The 17,439-nt window shown below is 35.1% G+C and overlaps 2 protein-coding genes across 3 annotated transcripts; one reads left to right on the plus strand and one right to left on the minus strand.

Moving 5' to 3' along the window:
* Positions 1–6: 6 nt before the first annotated feature.
* Positions 7–17,290, minus strand: LOC119081446 (phenoloxidase-activating factor 2-like). The gene is made up of 10 exons (XM_037190380.1): positions 17,234–17,290; positions 2,680–2,815; positions 2,428–2,612; positions 1,285–1,408; positions 1,072–1,219; positions 971–1,017; positions 722–908; positions 469–663; positions 317–375; positions 7–227 (listed from the first exon to the last, which is right to left on the minus strand). The coding sequence occupies exons 2-10, from the start codon at positions 2,813–2,815 to the stop codon at positions 124–126; spliced, it is 1,185 nt and encodes a 394-aa protein (XP_037046275.1). The 5' UTR covers positions 17,234–17,290; the 3' UTR covers positions 7–123.
* Positions 8,744–10,768, plus strand: LOC119081451 (arrestin domain-containing protein 1-like). 2 transcript variants are annotated; one of them, XM_037190390.1, is made up of 7 exons: positions 8,744–9,044; positions 9,118–9,243; positions 9,296–9,562; positions 9,620–9,814; positions 9,881–10,066; positions 10,138–10,354; positions 10,422–10,768. In XM_037190390.1, exons 2-7 carry the CDS (start codon positions 9,166–9,168, stop codon positions 10,538–10,540), a joined length of 1,062 nt encoding a protein of 353 aa, XP_037046285.1. In that variant the 5' UTR covers positions 8,744–9,044; positions 9,118–9,165; the 3' UTR covers positions 10,541–10,768. The 2 variants fall into 2 exon arrangements, with proteins under 2 accessions (XP_037046285.1, XP_037046284.1); XM_037190389.1 differs by having other exon boundaries at positions 8,745–9,044; positions 9,354–9,562; positions 10,422–10,765.
* Positions 17,291–17,439: the final 149 nt, after the last annotated feature.

Here is a 17,439-nt window from a genome sequence, read left to right on the forward strand (position 1 = left end):
AAAAGTGTGTAAGCCTTTAACGAAAAATTAAAACATCAACACATTTAAACGGAGAAAACTTGCTTTGGATTCCGATAGGTTATTCGACCAGTCGGGTAAAATGGTTATTGATCAATATCTCATTTATGATGCAACTGTAGTTTGAATCCATGGAACATATGAAACTACGTTGACATAAACGCCTGGTACGTTTATAGTGCCACAACCAATACCCCAAGCAACCAAGCCTATATAAAATGATTTGGAAAAAAATTGTAAGATTTTCCACTCAGTTTTTTGTTTGTTGGTTTTACAAGTCTGACTATCAGTCTATTACCTGCAATGAACCATCTTTCACCGATTGCGCACATAAGTGGACTACCACCGTCGCCGGTGCTGCATATTAAATTAAATTAATCATTTCTCAGAGATCAATCACGGCTTAAGACTAAAGAATTTGGCTTAAGACTAAAGAATTTTTATCGTTACCATGCATCCTTTCCCGCTTCTGATCCAGCACAAATAAAACTTGCAGAGTCGAATACAAATGCTGATCCTAATCTAGTAGCAGCTAGCTGCGTCTGGCATTGAGTGGGTTGAAGAATTGGTACGTCAACTTGTTTTTGAATAGATTGAAATGTTCCGTTTGCAAAATCATTTCGACCCCAGCCAGACACAAAACATCTCGAATTAGATTTTAATTATGACACTTTAATGAAGTCGCATTATTTAGATCGAATACCTTGTACCGACAAAAGAAGTTGCTGGCAAACAACCAGTCGCAATAGCTGGATTAGCTCCCAGTGGTACTGGTGTAGCAAGCCTCAAAATAGCTACATCATTTTTCAAGTTTGCTGGATTATAATTTGGATGTAGGCTAACTCTTCTCACAATAAATTCCTGAGCTGGAATCGGTTCTGATGAAGCGCCTATGAACAGAGTAAATGTAATCTATTTTCCAATTAAAAAAACAAAATTGCTTCTCAAATACCAGAATTCCAATCTCCCATTCGTACTTTCAAAGTTGCGGGAGCATTTCTATAATTGGATATCGTTTGTAATTCCGATTTCGTATAGAAGTCTCTAACTTACACATATTGTGAAGCTCTGTGAGCGACAGTCAGAACATTCAAATTGTTTAACAAAACTCCAGACCCTATATAGGAATCACCTGGTCCCAGAAGTGCCGCTTGCCAAGGATATGATCCATATGCAGCTTGCCCAGCTGCAGGAGCCGGTGCTTTTAAAATAAGAATTTTTTGTAAGAAGCCATAACAAGTAACAAGATGTTATAAGGAGATGTACCTCCAGCAACTGGAGGGTATCTAACACCACACTGATACGCTCCCGCTTGACAACATAATACTAAGCCAGCTGCGCATGTTGTAATGGGTGGAGTTGTCGGCGGTGCGGTTGCATTTGGTTGTGGCTGTTTTTTAATGAGAAATAATAATCAATTGAGTTGGTAAACGAACATAGTTTCACATGTCAGACCAAACTTAACCTTATGCTCCAAATTCAAAACTAAAAAAATGCATCTACTCCGAGCAGCGTTTCTCTAACTAAATTATAATCTTACATCACTAAAGTATACGGACGTTCACGGGCGGCAAGCGTAACTTTAAATAATAAGTCTGTAATTCCTGTTGATCGAAATATTTTCAACAAATTGATACAGAATCTTTTACTTCAATATTTTTAATGTGTATTTTGAGTACATTAGACAGAATTCATCGATTATTTGCATCATCATTTTCTATGAAATATCGGTCTGCGTCAATTACACATGACATTTTAACACCTTCATGCCTCGATACATCAAATAATTAGATTCTCTGACAAAAGCATATCACAAAATCATTGTAGTTTTTTTTAACCTAATTATAGTTTTTCACATCCATGGACAGGTGTATGTAGTAAAATTATGATAAATATGTTTCGACGCAACAGATGCAAAACTAACTATTTTCACATTTTTATGAAGGTAAAATAGCTATTGTTATGGAAAGTTTCAAGAGTAAAATTCAGATCAATCAGAATTAACTCAATCATCTAGAAAATCTCGGCTATAACCCTTCGGTGGCAAGATTTGGAGACGTAATTAGTGTATTTGAAGTGGCTCCGAAGTTGAATCGTTTCGAGGCTTAGCATTTAATACGTTCTTTACCGTAAGCCATTGACACCAACGGCAAATTAAGGCACCTTCGGATCATAACCAAGTTCTCTACATGCTGATTGTCTTAATTTTAGGCTATCTGAATTTGACCTGCTTAGAGTCTAAGGAGCAAACTTTTTCAATTAAATATTTCTTACATTACGTCAACTTTTAAGGCAAAAAAACGTTCATTGTGATACAACTCTAGCTCTATGGATCAATAAATGTCCACAATTCCGTTTACCATATAATATATTCCATAAAAAGGATAAAATCGACATTTTCTCGCTTACCACATTCGTTACAATTCGCACATCGATCAATCCTGCTCCATCTGGTCTGCCTTGTCCTTGACAAGATCCAGTTGGGACACATATACAAGTTTGACCAGTCGGTGTAACAATATTTGGTGTTATGTTCGCACTAGCCGTTGTAGGAGTTGCTGGTAATGTGGGCAAAGTTGAACCTCCCTGACGATCTTATTGTAGCGCGTTGATGTCATTGAGGTTAGGACTTTATTTCACAGCAAAAGCACAAATATATACCTTCTAAGCCTGGTAAAACGTCATCCTTATCCTCTGGGGTAGGTGGTGGATTATCCGGAAAATTAAAAGTTCCTTGGCCATGTACGTATTGGAAAAATACTGCTGAGCATGCAACAAACCACAGGCATGCAATCATCTGAAAATAATGTGAATTAATGTAATACATCAATTTCAAGAACATATAAATAAAGAAGAATTTTCGGAAGTTTGGTTTTTCTTAAAGAAGAGAACGTTTCTTGCGTTTCAAATTACTGAATTGTTTCTATATTTCATTTTTCTATTAGCAAAACGTTCTGTGAAAATTATTATCTACGAGCACGTACAGTACTGAGTGCATACAATGGAAACTATTTTATGTTTCAGAGGATTTCAATAATGATAACTTTGAGAATATATGATATTCCCATGCTTTTATATGTCACACTAATATTGGGTTGGAAAGTAGTTCTAGGTTGCGCCCACAATAATTTAAGTGAGCCTAGGGAGCAATTAATTTTTTTCATTTAAAGAGAATATGGATTAAGGTCAACATAGATAGAACACAAGTTAAAATTTAAAATTATACCTTAGACTACACTCGTTTAGTATCGCGTCTGAATTAAAATTTGCCACAAAAATTCTGTTCAAAAATGAAGCAATTTCTTTTTCTGCGTTCGATTCAAATTTGACTAGACCGTATAGATGATAGAATCGCTGTTTATATCCGCCATTCTGTAGCACTTTTTTGTAATTCGATTTATTTTTGGTAATTTGAAATTATTGTATTGTGAGCAGCTTTTTGCAATTTTTTTTTCTTTTTCGGAAATGTTTGCGTTGATAGTGGCAATTTGAAATGTGTCCAAATGAAAGCACCTTCAAACACAACTCATCAATTGGACATTTTAAAATTTAGTTAGTAACTACGCTCGCGGAATTTTGAAAACCGACACATTTTCTGTTTCTTGGTTTACTGGTTCTTTGTGAATTTTGCATGTATTTTTATATGGAGAAATCAGAAACTCAAGTAAAACACAGAAACAGAAAATGTGTCGCTTTTCAAAATTCTGTGTGTGTAATCGCATAATAGAGTCTGGTATTTCCGATTGTACCTTTACTTCTATTGTCAAGTCAACATATCAAGTCACTAAAAATAAAATTTCGGTATTTGAACTCTTCAACATAGAGACAAATAAAATAAATCAACTTTTTCCAATCATTGAGGGAAACAGTGTCCTAATGATGGTTCTAAATTTCCAATTCATCGTCAAAATTACCACTAATTATTACCACCATAGCTCTGTTTAAAATTTGTTTAATAAAGTTTCAAAAAATAAAAAACGCCCCATTCAACAATTGTCAGTAATAGAGTGGAGGGATAAATCGTCTTGCACATATGAAAAAGATAAAAAAGACGTTTTATTGTGTCAATTATTTCACTATTGATCAGCTACATTTTTTTAGTTACTTACACTAGAGGATATTTTTAATTTACTTTATGGTTGAAAATTTTATCCTTGCACTTCTGAGTTAACGAAATACTAAATTTCGGTTGAGACGGCTTAGGCATAACCCCGTTCCTTATACCCACAACATAGACCGTACATTTATGAACAGCCCCTTGGTGACCTCAGCACCTGCGAGTATTAATAAATTCCACACAGGAAGATTCAATGACATTATTTCTCTCTCAGATATTTGAAGTACAGCTGGGCTAGGTAGTAAAGGTATAATAGTTAAGTATGCAATATGTTGATAAGAGTACTAAAACGGACCAAGAACCACACGGATGAGTTCCTCAGCATTCAGAAAATACCACTAAAGAAGCAATAAAAATTGTATTTTTCATTTATTTGCAACTTGTATTTGACTCACACAAACTTGTATTCGTTCATTGAGAATTATCCATTCATTTACATATCAGCCGGATCATGGCGCCACGTTAGTAAGGCGCCGTGACGCAAGTCCACACTACAAAAAATAAAAAAAATAAAAATTAGGGACTAAGGAACACATATACAGAAACTTTTTGATTTTTCCCCCTTTGCTCCCACGAGTCACGTTAATCGTAATCTGGGCGTCAATACGAGTTCAACGAGCTATCGAACGTCTAATAAAGTTCAAAATTGGCCGAGATATTGCATTTCAAAGTCTAGATTTTTCTATGGGAAAGGTCAGATTTGACCCATTCTGAAATGGTGTATTTTACCACAGCCCTGCTACTAGCATGAACACTGAATTGACAAGTGTCAAATTTGGAGGCTTTAGTGATACGAGCTACCGCTTAGGACTGTTTGTATTGTATGTTTTAACTCATATAACGAAAACAAGTCATTTATCTGTATAACAGAAACGCAGTGCCTACTGTGATTTCATGAGCCTCCGAATATTTTCTATGTTCGTGCTAGTAGCAGTGCTGTGATTTTACCAACCTTTGCTTGTTTGTTTGCTTGTGGAATCTATCTCGAGAACGGCGCCTACGATTTTGCTGAAATTTTGGGAGTAGTTTTTGAGCATGATTCTAAGACTTTTGGCAAAAAAAAATTGGGTCGACATGATCTTGTTTAGGAGCTAGGGCTTTCGGAAGTTCCCAAACAAGCCCCATATATTAACATGTAAAATGAAGTTTAATATATGGGTGTAAGTGTTTGTATGTGTTTCTCGATATGTTATGACATGAAGGCTATTTGGAGATGAAATTGGAATGTTTTTAACTTTCAGTTTTAGAGTAGAATATGGCCGTTCGTGCAAAAACTGGAAAAATTTGGTCACTATCAGTTTTTAGATTTATCTCAGGAACTATGGCAGATGGAACGTTCGTTTCTTCGGCAAAGTTTCAGAGTTTTGGAGTAGAACAGGGTAGTATGTACAAACAAGAAATGCGTCTCAAGTGGCAGATGCTGAGGAAACCCCTCATACGACGATAATCATCTGCCACTTTGTGACGCATTTTTTGTTGTAAAACTTTCGTTGTAAAATCTAATCGGTAAACTTCTCGTTGACATATTTTCTTGTTAAAATTTTCTTGGTGATAATTGATTACGTTGAGGCGCAGAATGCGTCACCAAAACTGATATCAAATGTTTTGGAAGTTAAATTTTTACTAGACTAGCGTCACCTTTTCCTCTTTGAGGTTTTTGTGGGATAAAATATCGTCCAAATATCGTCCAAAAACGTTTTTTATTTGTTACGTCAGTGTGAAGAATTAATAAAAAAATTTGCAATTGGTCCATTGACTAACAGAGTTTAATTTTTTTTATTGAACCGATTGAACGACACAAACTATTCAATTGAAAGAAAAAAATTAATTTTCTATATGGTAGCTACAACAACTATAAAGATTGAAAATTTACATGTTGCCTGTCATTGTTTCAGATATTTTGCTAACATTTTTCAGTTTGCATTCTTCGATCATCTGACGCGAAGCTTCTATGCTATCGTCCAACAGAGTGATCTCATATTTACCAAACGGTCGATTCATATGTATTGATTCTTTAATTGATCCAGCAAATTTTTTCTAAAAATCCAATGGGTCCACGTCGAGCTGTGATACTGTAATCACTGTAAAATAGACTGAATTTTTGTATTGTGTTTCCGTGATAGAATTCTCCAGTTTTTGTCGTTTACTATCTAGTGGTTGAAATGGATCATCTGCAGAGCTTAGGCGAAGAATTAGAGTGATTTCATGTAGTTTGACATGCAATGTAACGGTTTTGAATAATGTTCAACATATTCAAAGATCCGGTGCTTCGAGACAGGGCTTCGATGTGAATTTTGCATCGAACCACAATTTTACCATGAAAATAATAAATAAACCAAAATTTCAACAATCAGAAGTGTAGAGACAAATTCAACCGAATTTAAATATTAATTACTCGTACAAGACCTACCACAAGACTTAATGTATTGTTAGACATACTTATGTAAACTTAACCTTTTAGAGACGGTTCTACCATTCAAATACGTTTACAGATCAGTTTTCATGATCACTTTCTATGTATTTAACAAATTTCGGAAGTCTGAAATCGAAATACATTTTAGTATGTTATATAAAACAGACTTCGCAACAATGGAACGCTATAACCGGTTCATAAATATTTGATTAAATCATAGCGCTGCTTCTAGCATTATGTCGTAAGTCGAAAAGCCTCCAAATTTTGATACATGTGTGGGTTTTTTTAACTCCTACGAATGAAGCATAATTCAGTCTGTACGCAGTGGCGCTTCTTCATAGAGACCAATTGGACCATGGTCCAGGGCGCTGGTAAAATGGGGCGCTGGAATATGCGAACAAAAATGTCATACTTTGCATGAAAATTCATGGGATGTTGCCTCAAAGGAAAAAAAAGTCCGCTGCGCGGCCTTCCTATCATAACACTGACATCTTTCGAATACAGTATGAGGAAATTACGCAGACCGCTCAAGTCTTTATCGTCATCCCGTCAGTGTAGAAATTGATAGTTTACTTTATTGATTTAGATCATATCTCTAAACGAGGAATTGAAGGAAATACTAGAAGTTGAAAAGTTACAAGGAATTGACTGGAAATACGAGAAATTTGACGTAAATGAAAGGAAATACGGATAAGTATGACAAAAGAAAGAACTAAGCGAATGAAAAAAAAAACTTGATCTTCTCACTCGCTGCAGGTTTCCGGTCCTAGCTATTCGGTTTGTAAAATACAGTTCACTCACTGATTGATCCTTTCATTTACTTTCAATTTCTCGTATTACCAGTCAATTCTTGTAACTCCTTCAATTTCTAGTATTTACTTCAATTCTTATTATTTACCGGATACTTCGGCAGCTACGACACTGCAGTAATTTCGACGGTTTTTGTTCGTTTTCTTTAAATTTGGAGGAAATCTTAGAAAATTATCGGAATAAAGAAAAGGAAAGAAAAATTTTAGAAAATTGTTTCTAAAAAGTAGACAATGAATTGGATAGTAACAGAAAATATCGTGGAATTCTTAGAAATTATTAGGAATTATAGGAAATAATAGGAATCAAAGTGCAAATCCGCCAAAACGGAATGTACTTTTCTCCTCGTCTCTGGTTCAATTTACAGTCGGAGAAACATAGATTTCGGGATTTTAAGAGGCATCATCGTTTTCATCGTTTTTCTGTATTCTCTCATTTCGCATGTAATTTCAAATGGCAATTGAGAGAATTACAGAAACGATGGTATCTCTAAAAATCCCGAAATCTATATTTCGACTGTAACGGATTTTTTTTATTTTCGAGCTTAACCGCAGAATAATGTGAATGGATTAAGGGACTGGCAGTTTTTGAACCTTAATTGGAATCCTGCTTTTTTCATGTATCTCAAAAAAATGTCCTACATGTCCTGCTGCAGGACACGAAACATACATTTGGACACTGGATTTCCATTTACTTTTGATTGTACCTTTCCACCAGAATCCTTTTTCAAAAATGTAGACCAATGACGACCGCAATAACGACCACGAGTTTGTTAGCTTTCAACAGAGAATAGATTTGGCTGTAGCAGTTTGAACAGCTCTGAGGAAACTGAGCAGTTTATGGAAATTTCGTTAAATTTTTCTGCTCACTTTACTTGGAGTTGGTCATTGACCAGTGGTTAAACGAATACAACGAAAACTAAGTTTTATTTAAAGCTTACACATTCGTAACACATATTGCGGTCGTACATTTTTTAAATCAGATTCTGATGAAAAGATATTAACAAAAATGAAGTACGTGACACACAAATGGCTGTAATTTTAGCTAAGCATTGATGCCTCCTAAAGAAAGAAAAATTTTCTCGGGGTATTTGTTCAATCCTGGAAGACTGAATCAGATATGATCAAGGGTAGTGTTTGGTAAAGGCTTGCTTGAAGTCGAAGACGCATGTCTCAATTTTTTTACTCTAATCTCACAAATAAATTTTGACCTATAAATATATTTACAAAATAAAAACAATCAAAAACGAGGCGCTAGATTGTAGTGGTCCAGGGCGCGCAGTATGCTAGAAGCGCCTCTGTCTGTACGAATGAAAAACAAAGCCCATGATGATACCGTCACCCTCTAAATATTTTGTATGTTAATGCTAGAAGTAGTGCTATGTTTCAATGCATAATTAATATAACATGTGTGCGAACGCGAATATGTCATCATGAACACCCGTCACAAGATTTTCGGTTTAATATTTTTTGGGCGAGGCAACTAGTGAGTGTTTACAAACAAATCGATACAGATCTGTAGCTTCGTATGTCTGCTTAGTGATATTTTGATTTAAATACATTGTGAGAGTCATGACGACAATATATCGTGAAATTGAATTCGAAAATAATCCATCGAAAGTGTGTTACAGCGGGCAACTGTTGAAGGGAAAAGCTCAAATTTATTTGCCAGTGGACACCCATGTGAAAGGTGACGACTTTAGTTGCAATCCACATTCCACTCTTTCGATATGCTGTGTAAATCAATATTTCATTTTTGGTAGCAATTTACATTACGTTTAGTGGCGAAGGATTTTGCCAGTGGTCTGAAAATGTTGATGGCGAACAAATTACCGGCTCAAAGATCTATCTCAATGAACGAGTCAATCTTTTATCAAACAGTTCACAAGGTCTGTATTTTGTTTTTATGATAATGTAAGGACATAGTAATCGCGTTTATAACTCTTACTTAGCCAGTTGTATGAGAATCTAGAGAAAACTAAGGTATTTGATGTTACAGCTGATATCGTTGTGCCTGCCGGTAATCATTCCTATCCGTTCCAAGTTCAATTTCGTCCTAGACTTCCTACTTCCTATGAAGGAACGTACGGACACATTCGTTACATCTCTACTCTACACATCGATCGTTCCTCAAAAAAGCTCGATCCGTTTACAGAAACTTTCACTGTAATCAATCCACTGAATTTAGACAACAATTCGTCGTATAGAGTACGCTTACAATATTCTTAAACTAGTTTCTGTCTCATTCGTCAGTGTAACTTTTAGATGCCACTGGAAGTACGACAATGTACAAAATTCAACCAGTTTTGTTTGCTATTCTGTTGGAAAACAGATGATTTAGAAATATTTGGTAAATTGCCAGTTCGTGGATATTGTCCGGGTCAAACAATGAATTTGAAATTGGATGTAGTCAATAAGAGCGGCCAGGATATTTTGCATTTTGCGGTTCAATTTGTGCAAGTAAGAGAACGTGCTCAGTTTAATTAGAATTCTATTAGGTTTACCGAGACGCAATTTTTTTTACAGGAAGTCACATACACAGCAAACAATGGACAGCAAAAGTTGGAACGCATTGTACAGAGTACAAAACTGACGGATGGTTGTAGAGCCGATCGTCATAATCTGCAATCAATTAAGGTGAACACATTAGTTCCGTCTCTACCTCCGACTAATTTTTCGGCAGACGTTTGCGGGAGTCGTTATATGTTTGTGGTAAGACCGACAACCACAATCTATTGTGAACAATTTTATTAAGATAAGACAATTCTGCTATACAATTCAAGATCATAGCATATACAGAAATTTGTCGTCGAAATGTAACATTTGAAATACCGGTCATCATTGGAACGTATCCAATTTCAAATGAATTCTATTCACCGTCCGAGAACGTTACAAATCAAACAACAGTTTTACCATCCGCACCACAGATAGACGGATACGCATATGGATCGAATATAAGCATCAACTCTTCTTCGGATCTTCCACCTTATCCAGAAGCAGGTATTTAGAGAAAACATTTCGGATTTTTCTCGGAAAACTAACACCAGAAACAAATTCTTCCGTATAGATCCTCCGACATATGAAGAAGCTACTCGAAGTATTTTGGATGTGACACCGCAACAAAATTTCGTTCCCAAGTATCCAACTTACAGAAGACAAACTTCGTACGCTACTGAAGAACCATAACAACGTTATTTTGATCTAAGTGCCAGGAGTGCCTATAATGATGACAAAAATAAGTGGTTAAACTAGCGAAGCAAAAGATATTACATCGATCTCATCGAAACGTTTTGAACCATAGAAGAACCAGATTTGTACGATTATAATGGTAAAACGTTTGCCGTTTCTGAATAGACACAACTCGAATTGTTGGCCTCTAAATTTTAAATGCTTCGCTTGGCCACCTCTCTCAATGAATGTGCCATCACTAAAGTGTGATGGTTGTTTCTAATTTTAATTTTTAAAATTTCTGTTTTTTTGCTGATTATTTCCTTGAATACAAAATAAATTTTCACTAAAATTTACATCAAGAACATCATAATTACCCGAAGAATTGTGGCCATATCGAATTCTTACAGTCATCGAATTGGTTCAGACTTTTACACAAGTTGCTAGCAAGGGTGTTCACAAAGCAAACTATTCCATAGCGATCTTATGATAGCTCATTTAGGTAAGGACCTTATTTCACAGGAAAAACACAAATATTTACCATCTTAGCCTTTTAAAAAGTCTTCTGGAAAATTAAAAGTTTTTTGGCCTTGTCCATATCCGAAAATCTGAGTATGTAATTATCCATAAGTCCAGGGCGGCATGTGATTTTTCTTAAGAAAATAGTAAAACGAGCCGTCAGAACAGTCGGAGCGTTCGCTGCGACTGAGCCCCGTACGAACCCGTACATCTATTGCGTACGCGACCCTAGTTCGTCGGTCGCCCTACTCTTACCCTAAACCTACTAACCTAAAATTCTTATGAAATGTGCACGTCTTAAAAATTGCGCATAGCGCAATTACGAAGCCCCGTACGACGTTCCTTTCAACTGTAAGCCAAACTTAAAAATTTTTGCAACAATTTATATTAACCTATTTTTACCTATAAACTAGGTCCCACCTGTTGGGCGGGTCGGGTCCCTTGACTGATAATTTTTCCAAAATAATTAACCAATTATATTACACTATTATAAATATCTTAATTTATTTTAACTGATTTTTTCATCTCATATCAGATTAATCGTCTACAACGTGACAAAGAAGCGCATCCGATAAAGACACAATGAAATTCTATTGTGTTTTAAAGCCTTTTTCAGTGATCACATTTTCATTGAAAGAACGTTCGTGCCTATTTTTGAAATATACGTTGGCTCTCATCGCAATTTTACGAGTGTAAAAATCTTACCAAATCAAAATGACATTTGACACCGCCAAAATTAACTGCTTTATTTTTTTCTATTACTCTGCTTGATACTTTGCCGCAAACTGCTCGCTCGTCCGAGCTGTCTAATATTGCAATACGATACCGCAACTCGTGTGAATTACGACCCTCGCTTCGCTCGGGCCGCAAACTTCACACTCGTCAGAGTTGTCTAATATTAGGTTTGGTCTAATCGCAAACTTCTCGCTTGTCCGAGCTGTCTAATATTGCAATACGATACCGAAACTCGTGTGAATTACGACCCTCGCTTCGCTCGGGCCGCAAACTTCACACTCGTCAGAGTTGTCTAATATTAGGTTTGGTCTAATCGCAAACTTCTCGCTTGTCCGAGCTGTCTAATATTGCAATACGATACCGCAACTCGTGTGAATTACGACCCTCGCTTCGCTCGGGCCGCAAACTTCACACTCGTCAGAGTTGTCTAATATTAGGTTTGGTCTAATCGCAAACTTCTCGCTTGTCCGAGCTGTCTAACATTGCAATACGATACCGAAACTCGTGTGAATTACGACCCTCGCTTCGCTCGGGCCGCAAACTTCACACTCATCAGTTGTCTAATATTAGGTTTGGTCTAATCGCAAACTTCTCGCAAGGCCGAGCTGTCTAATATTGCAATATGATACCTAATGTTGCCTAATGATGCCTAATGTTAGAATTGCTTGACTTTTGTAATACTATATACTCACTGTATAGATATATGCTGCTTGTTAATTATCAAATATAAAAATCAACTATCAATTATCAAATACCAATAATCGAATATCAATGATATTGTTCATTTATTACATTGCATTTCTATTTTTTGGGGTAACTTCCGAAGCGTTGATCACACATAGCTTATCGTCGAACTTAACCTTCCAAATGTCAGATGTATAATTTTAGGAACCAAAATTTTTCACTATTTTCTGCCAGTCAAGGGAATAAGACATTAAATTATCAATTGTCAACAGAGTAAAATCCTGTTTTTCTGGAATAGTTTCCAGATACTTAGGCCCACATGACCTATCTTCCAACTATCTTTGTGTGGTTACAAACATTTCAGTGAAGGAAATTATCAATTACCAATAATTATCAATTATCAATTATAAGCAGCGTAAAATGAATTTTTCTGGAATAGCTTTCAGATCCTTAGGCCCGACATGGCCCATCTTTGAATTCCATTCCTCGTCGATTAAATCAAATTTTATTAAAATCGGTTAAGAATGACTCAAGTCATCTCAAGTCGTGACAAATAGATTACAAACAATTACGTTTCTCATAACATTTCATAAAATGTCACAACACATTAAATTATCAATATTAATTTTCAATTAACATGTATTATCAATTATCAACAGAGTAAAATCCTGTTTTTCTGGAATAGTTTCCAGAACCTTATCCCGACATGGCCCATCTTTGAAATTAACCTCAGGAATCCCATTCCTCGTCGATTAAAAAAAAATCATAAAAATCGGTTATGAATTAATCAAGTTATCGTGATTACAAAAAAAATAGGTTACAAACAATTACGTTTTCCTTCACATTTCATACATTGTTAGGTTACAAACATTTTATGGTATTTTCTGGCGTAAGACCCTTGACTTTCAGCCAAGTGAACAACATTATTATTACCAATTATCAGTTATTACAGTTACATTTTATATAATAATATCACCACAACACATTAAATTATCAAAATATCAATTATCAGCACTGTATTATCAATTACAATTATCAACAATTAAAATTATCAATAAAATCATGTTTTTCTGGAATAGTTTCCAGAACCTTATCCGGACATGGCTCATCTTCGAACTTAACCTCAGAAATTTCATTCCTCGTCGATTAAAAAAAAATCATCAAAATCGGTTAAGAATTACTCAAGTTATCGTCGTGACAAAAAAAAAATATTTCAAACATTTAAAGTTTTGATAATTTTTCATACACTGTATGGTTACTAACATTTTAGGGTATTTTCTGGCATAAGACCCTTGACTTTCAGTCAAGGGAATTATTCATATACTCATGCACATACTTATACACATAGCAGTATACTGCTTCAAGTAATAAAAACACATTAAGAATCTAAAACTAATCTATCTAATAAAACTTTTGCCCAAGTCATAAGCAATTATTAGTTCGAGAAAATCAACAATACAATATCGAGTGCGAAGTACTAGGTTCTAAATGTTTAATTCTGACTCGAGAATGCAATCCACACATTAAAGATTAATTATTCATTCGCTCATACGTCATTACCATTCACCCTTATTTGTAAAACTCAACGTGCATGGAATGATCCATATTTGACATTTCATCTGGCAAATATCAACTTGATATTTCATCTCGTCAAATATCAATTTGATATTTCATCTCGTCAAATATCAATTTGATATTTCATCTCGTCAAATATCAATTTGATATTTGATTTCGTCAAATATCAACTTGATATTTGATTTCGTCAAATATCAACTTGATATTTCATCTGGTCAAATATCAAAAAAATATTCAAATATGGACACCAAATCACTGAAACACATGAAAACTTACCTTCAATTCCCGGGAAATGCTCTTGGTATGCTTCCGCGGAATGGCCTTTAGCGCAACGGATTCATTTTCTTTAAATCCATTACGTCCTTTCACATTAACTCCTAAATAAACTTTCCCATAACCCCCTTCACCCAACGACGAAATTACTTTAAAATCACTTAATTGCATTTTTAGCACAATGAATATAAATCCGAATTTAATAAAATTCACAGAATATAATCCCAGGATTATTATTATTATTATATTATTATATTTATGTCCCAGAATATAATCACAACTTTCAAAATTAGAATTATGTCACAGACTGGCAACAGACTTATTTGTGTCGCACAGAGATACGAGATCTTCGGTAGTAACTATAAGAATGAACAGTCATGGTAGTTATGCTTACGTCATGACTTGCTGCGATTATGTCTCGATTTATGCCAGTGGACGTGATTACTGCGATTGCTGCGACTTTGTCGCATGTATTGATCATTCGTTATAGTTTCATTTTTTTATTTTCACGATTATGAAAATCCATTGAAAGAAGGAAATTTGATTTTTTATAAGATTAAAAATAACTTTTCTATATAATTTAAAGTAAATTGTGGGGATCATTTTGATGAATATTTTTAGATCCGAACGAAGTGTATTTTGTATTTCAATTATCAATTATCAATTATCATCAATTAACAAATATCACCATAACATTTCAAACACTCTCATTTTCTGGGATAACTTCCGAATCCTTGGTCACATATAGCTCATCTTCGAACTTGACCTCAAGATTTTCATTCCACACATTTTAAAAAAAGTTTCATCCAAATCGATTGATTTTTACTCAAGTTATCTTGCTCGCAAGAAAAAAAATTTCAGACATTTAACGTTTTTTCATACATTTTCTGGGATAACTTCCGAATCCTTGGTCAGATATAGCTCATCTTCGAACTTGACCTCAAGATTTTCATTCCACACATTTTAAAAAAAGTTTCATCCAAATCGATTGATTTTTACTCGAGTTATCTTGCTCGCAAGCAGAAAATTTTACAGATATTTAAACGTTTTTTCTAACATTTTTCATACAGTTCCATTTTCACATCATCATCATCATCATAGTGTAGACATTTTTCGGACATTTTTCGGCTATTTTCCGGCGTAAGACCCTTGACTTTCAGTCAAGGGAATAAACATTTTACTAATAAATATGCTAGTATATAGCTCAAAAGAACTATCTTCACCGTTATATAGCTCAATATAGCTGTATATATTTATAAATAGATATCCATATTTGGGATGCTTGAAACACCCCACACACATAACCAATCACTTCCCACTGATCAGTAACTTTGTAAGTATAATTTTCACCGATTTCTATTGTTTTTACAAAAATCCAAAATGGCGGCCGACGGCCATTTTGTTAGGAGGTGGAAATTAGTACAGCTGCTTTACATTCAATAATACCTTTAAAACAAAAAAAAAATTCATGAAATTCGGTCAAAGTTTACTCGATATATTAACAAAAAACACCACGTTCACTGTACGGCCGAATAGCCACATATAAGCTCACTCCAAGAGACCTAGCTCACGCTTCTGTAAACCGAATTCCATGAACTTTTTTTCCCTGGTTGGTACGGTCAATACCTATCTAATAAAGCAAAATCCATCGAAATCCGTTCAAATTTGGCCAACCTACAAGCAAAAACGGCTTGCCACCCTGTACCTAGTTCACTCCAAGGGGTCTAACTAACGAGTCGATCATCTGATTTCCATAAACTTTTTTTTTGTCGATCGGTATTGTAAATACCTTTTATTTGACGTATCACTTACATGTTTAGCCTTTGAATGGCCGCAGATATCTTCGGAAAACGTTAAATCAGTTATGGTGCCCCAGCTCGGGAGGGGTCGACCCAAAATTGCCCATCTTCGAACTTAGCCTCACTATTTCGACTATATTTCAGGGAAAAAAAAAATTTGAAATCGGATTTGATTTACTCAAGATATCGACGTGACAGACGGACGGACCGACGGACAGACAAAATTTTTATTGCGGATTCGTTATCTATGAACATAGGCAAACACTTTGCCCTTACCGTCCGCTTCGAATTCCATCAATTACACACGGCATCGTAATCCTATTAGCCCCTTCGTACTTCGTACGGGGCTAAAAAGTGATCAATTTTGCTGAATATAGTTGGTATTTTCACTATAAATTGATTTAGAAAAAGTGACCGAATAGTGAACAAAAACCAACTCTAAATCGTCAATTTGAAGCACATACTTTCACTTTCTAGTGAGAAAAGTAAAAGTAGACTACTGTCCAACTAAGTTGTTGGAAACGTGAGGAGGGATTAAATAACTTACATAATTGTGCGGAAATCGTTGTTTTGACTCGTGTGACTCCACGCTCTTCAAAATTAGTTATTTGTGTGTCTGTTTTGGACGATTGTTTTTAGGCAATTTCGCGAGTTGCGAAAGTGCCTCAAATCAATCTTGCCTTCGGCGCGGGCATCACCTCTCGCACACGGTTGATTTTTTTTCTTTTGCCCCTTGTCATTCAATGTACTATGGACAAATAAATGAGAATTTTCGAAAGTTTGGTTTTGCTTGAAAGAGAAAACTTTTCGTAAGCTTCAAATTACTGAATTGTTTCTACAATCTATTGATTTGAAGTTTTACTATTAGCCAAAGTGTTGTGTGATAATTCTTTTGTACGCATATGCACTGTACAGTCCTAAGTACATACAATTTAATAATTATTTTGTAAACCAGAATATTTCGATAATATTACCTTTAATATCGGCACGCTTTTATGTGTCTCACTAACATTGGGTGGGAAAGTGGTTCTAGGTTGCGTCCACAATATTTTATGTGAGCGTAGGGAGCAATTTAGTTTTTTCATTTGAACGTAGATAGAACACAAGTTAAAATTTAAAATTATACCTTGACTACACACGAATACTATCGCGTATGAATGAAAAATTCTGTTCAAAAGTGAAGCAATTTCTGTTCTTCCTTCCCGTATAGATGATAGACTCGCTGTTTTTATCGGTTTATTTTTAGTGATTGTTGAGCGGTTTTTTACATATATTTTTTCGGAAATGTTTGATAATGCGTTGATAATTGCATTTTTACATGTGTTATTTGAA

This window comes from Bradysia coprophila, unplaced genomic scaffold (assembly GCF_014529535.1).
Source record: "Bradysia coprophila strain Holo2 unplaced genomic scaffold, BU_Bcop_v1 contig_358, whole genome shotgun sequence".
Lineage (NCBI taxonomy): Eukaryota > Metazoa > Arthropoda > Insecta > Diptera > Sciaridae > Bradysia > Bradysia coprophila.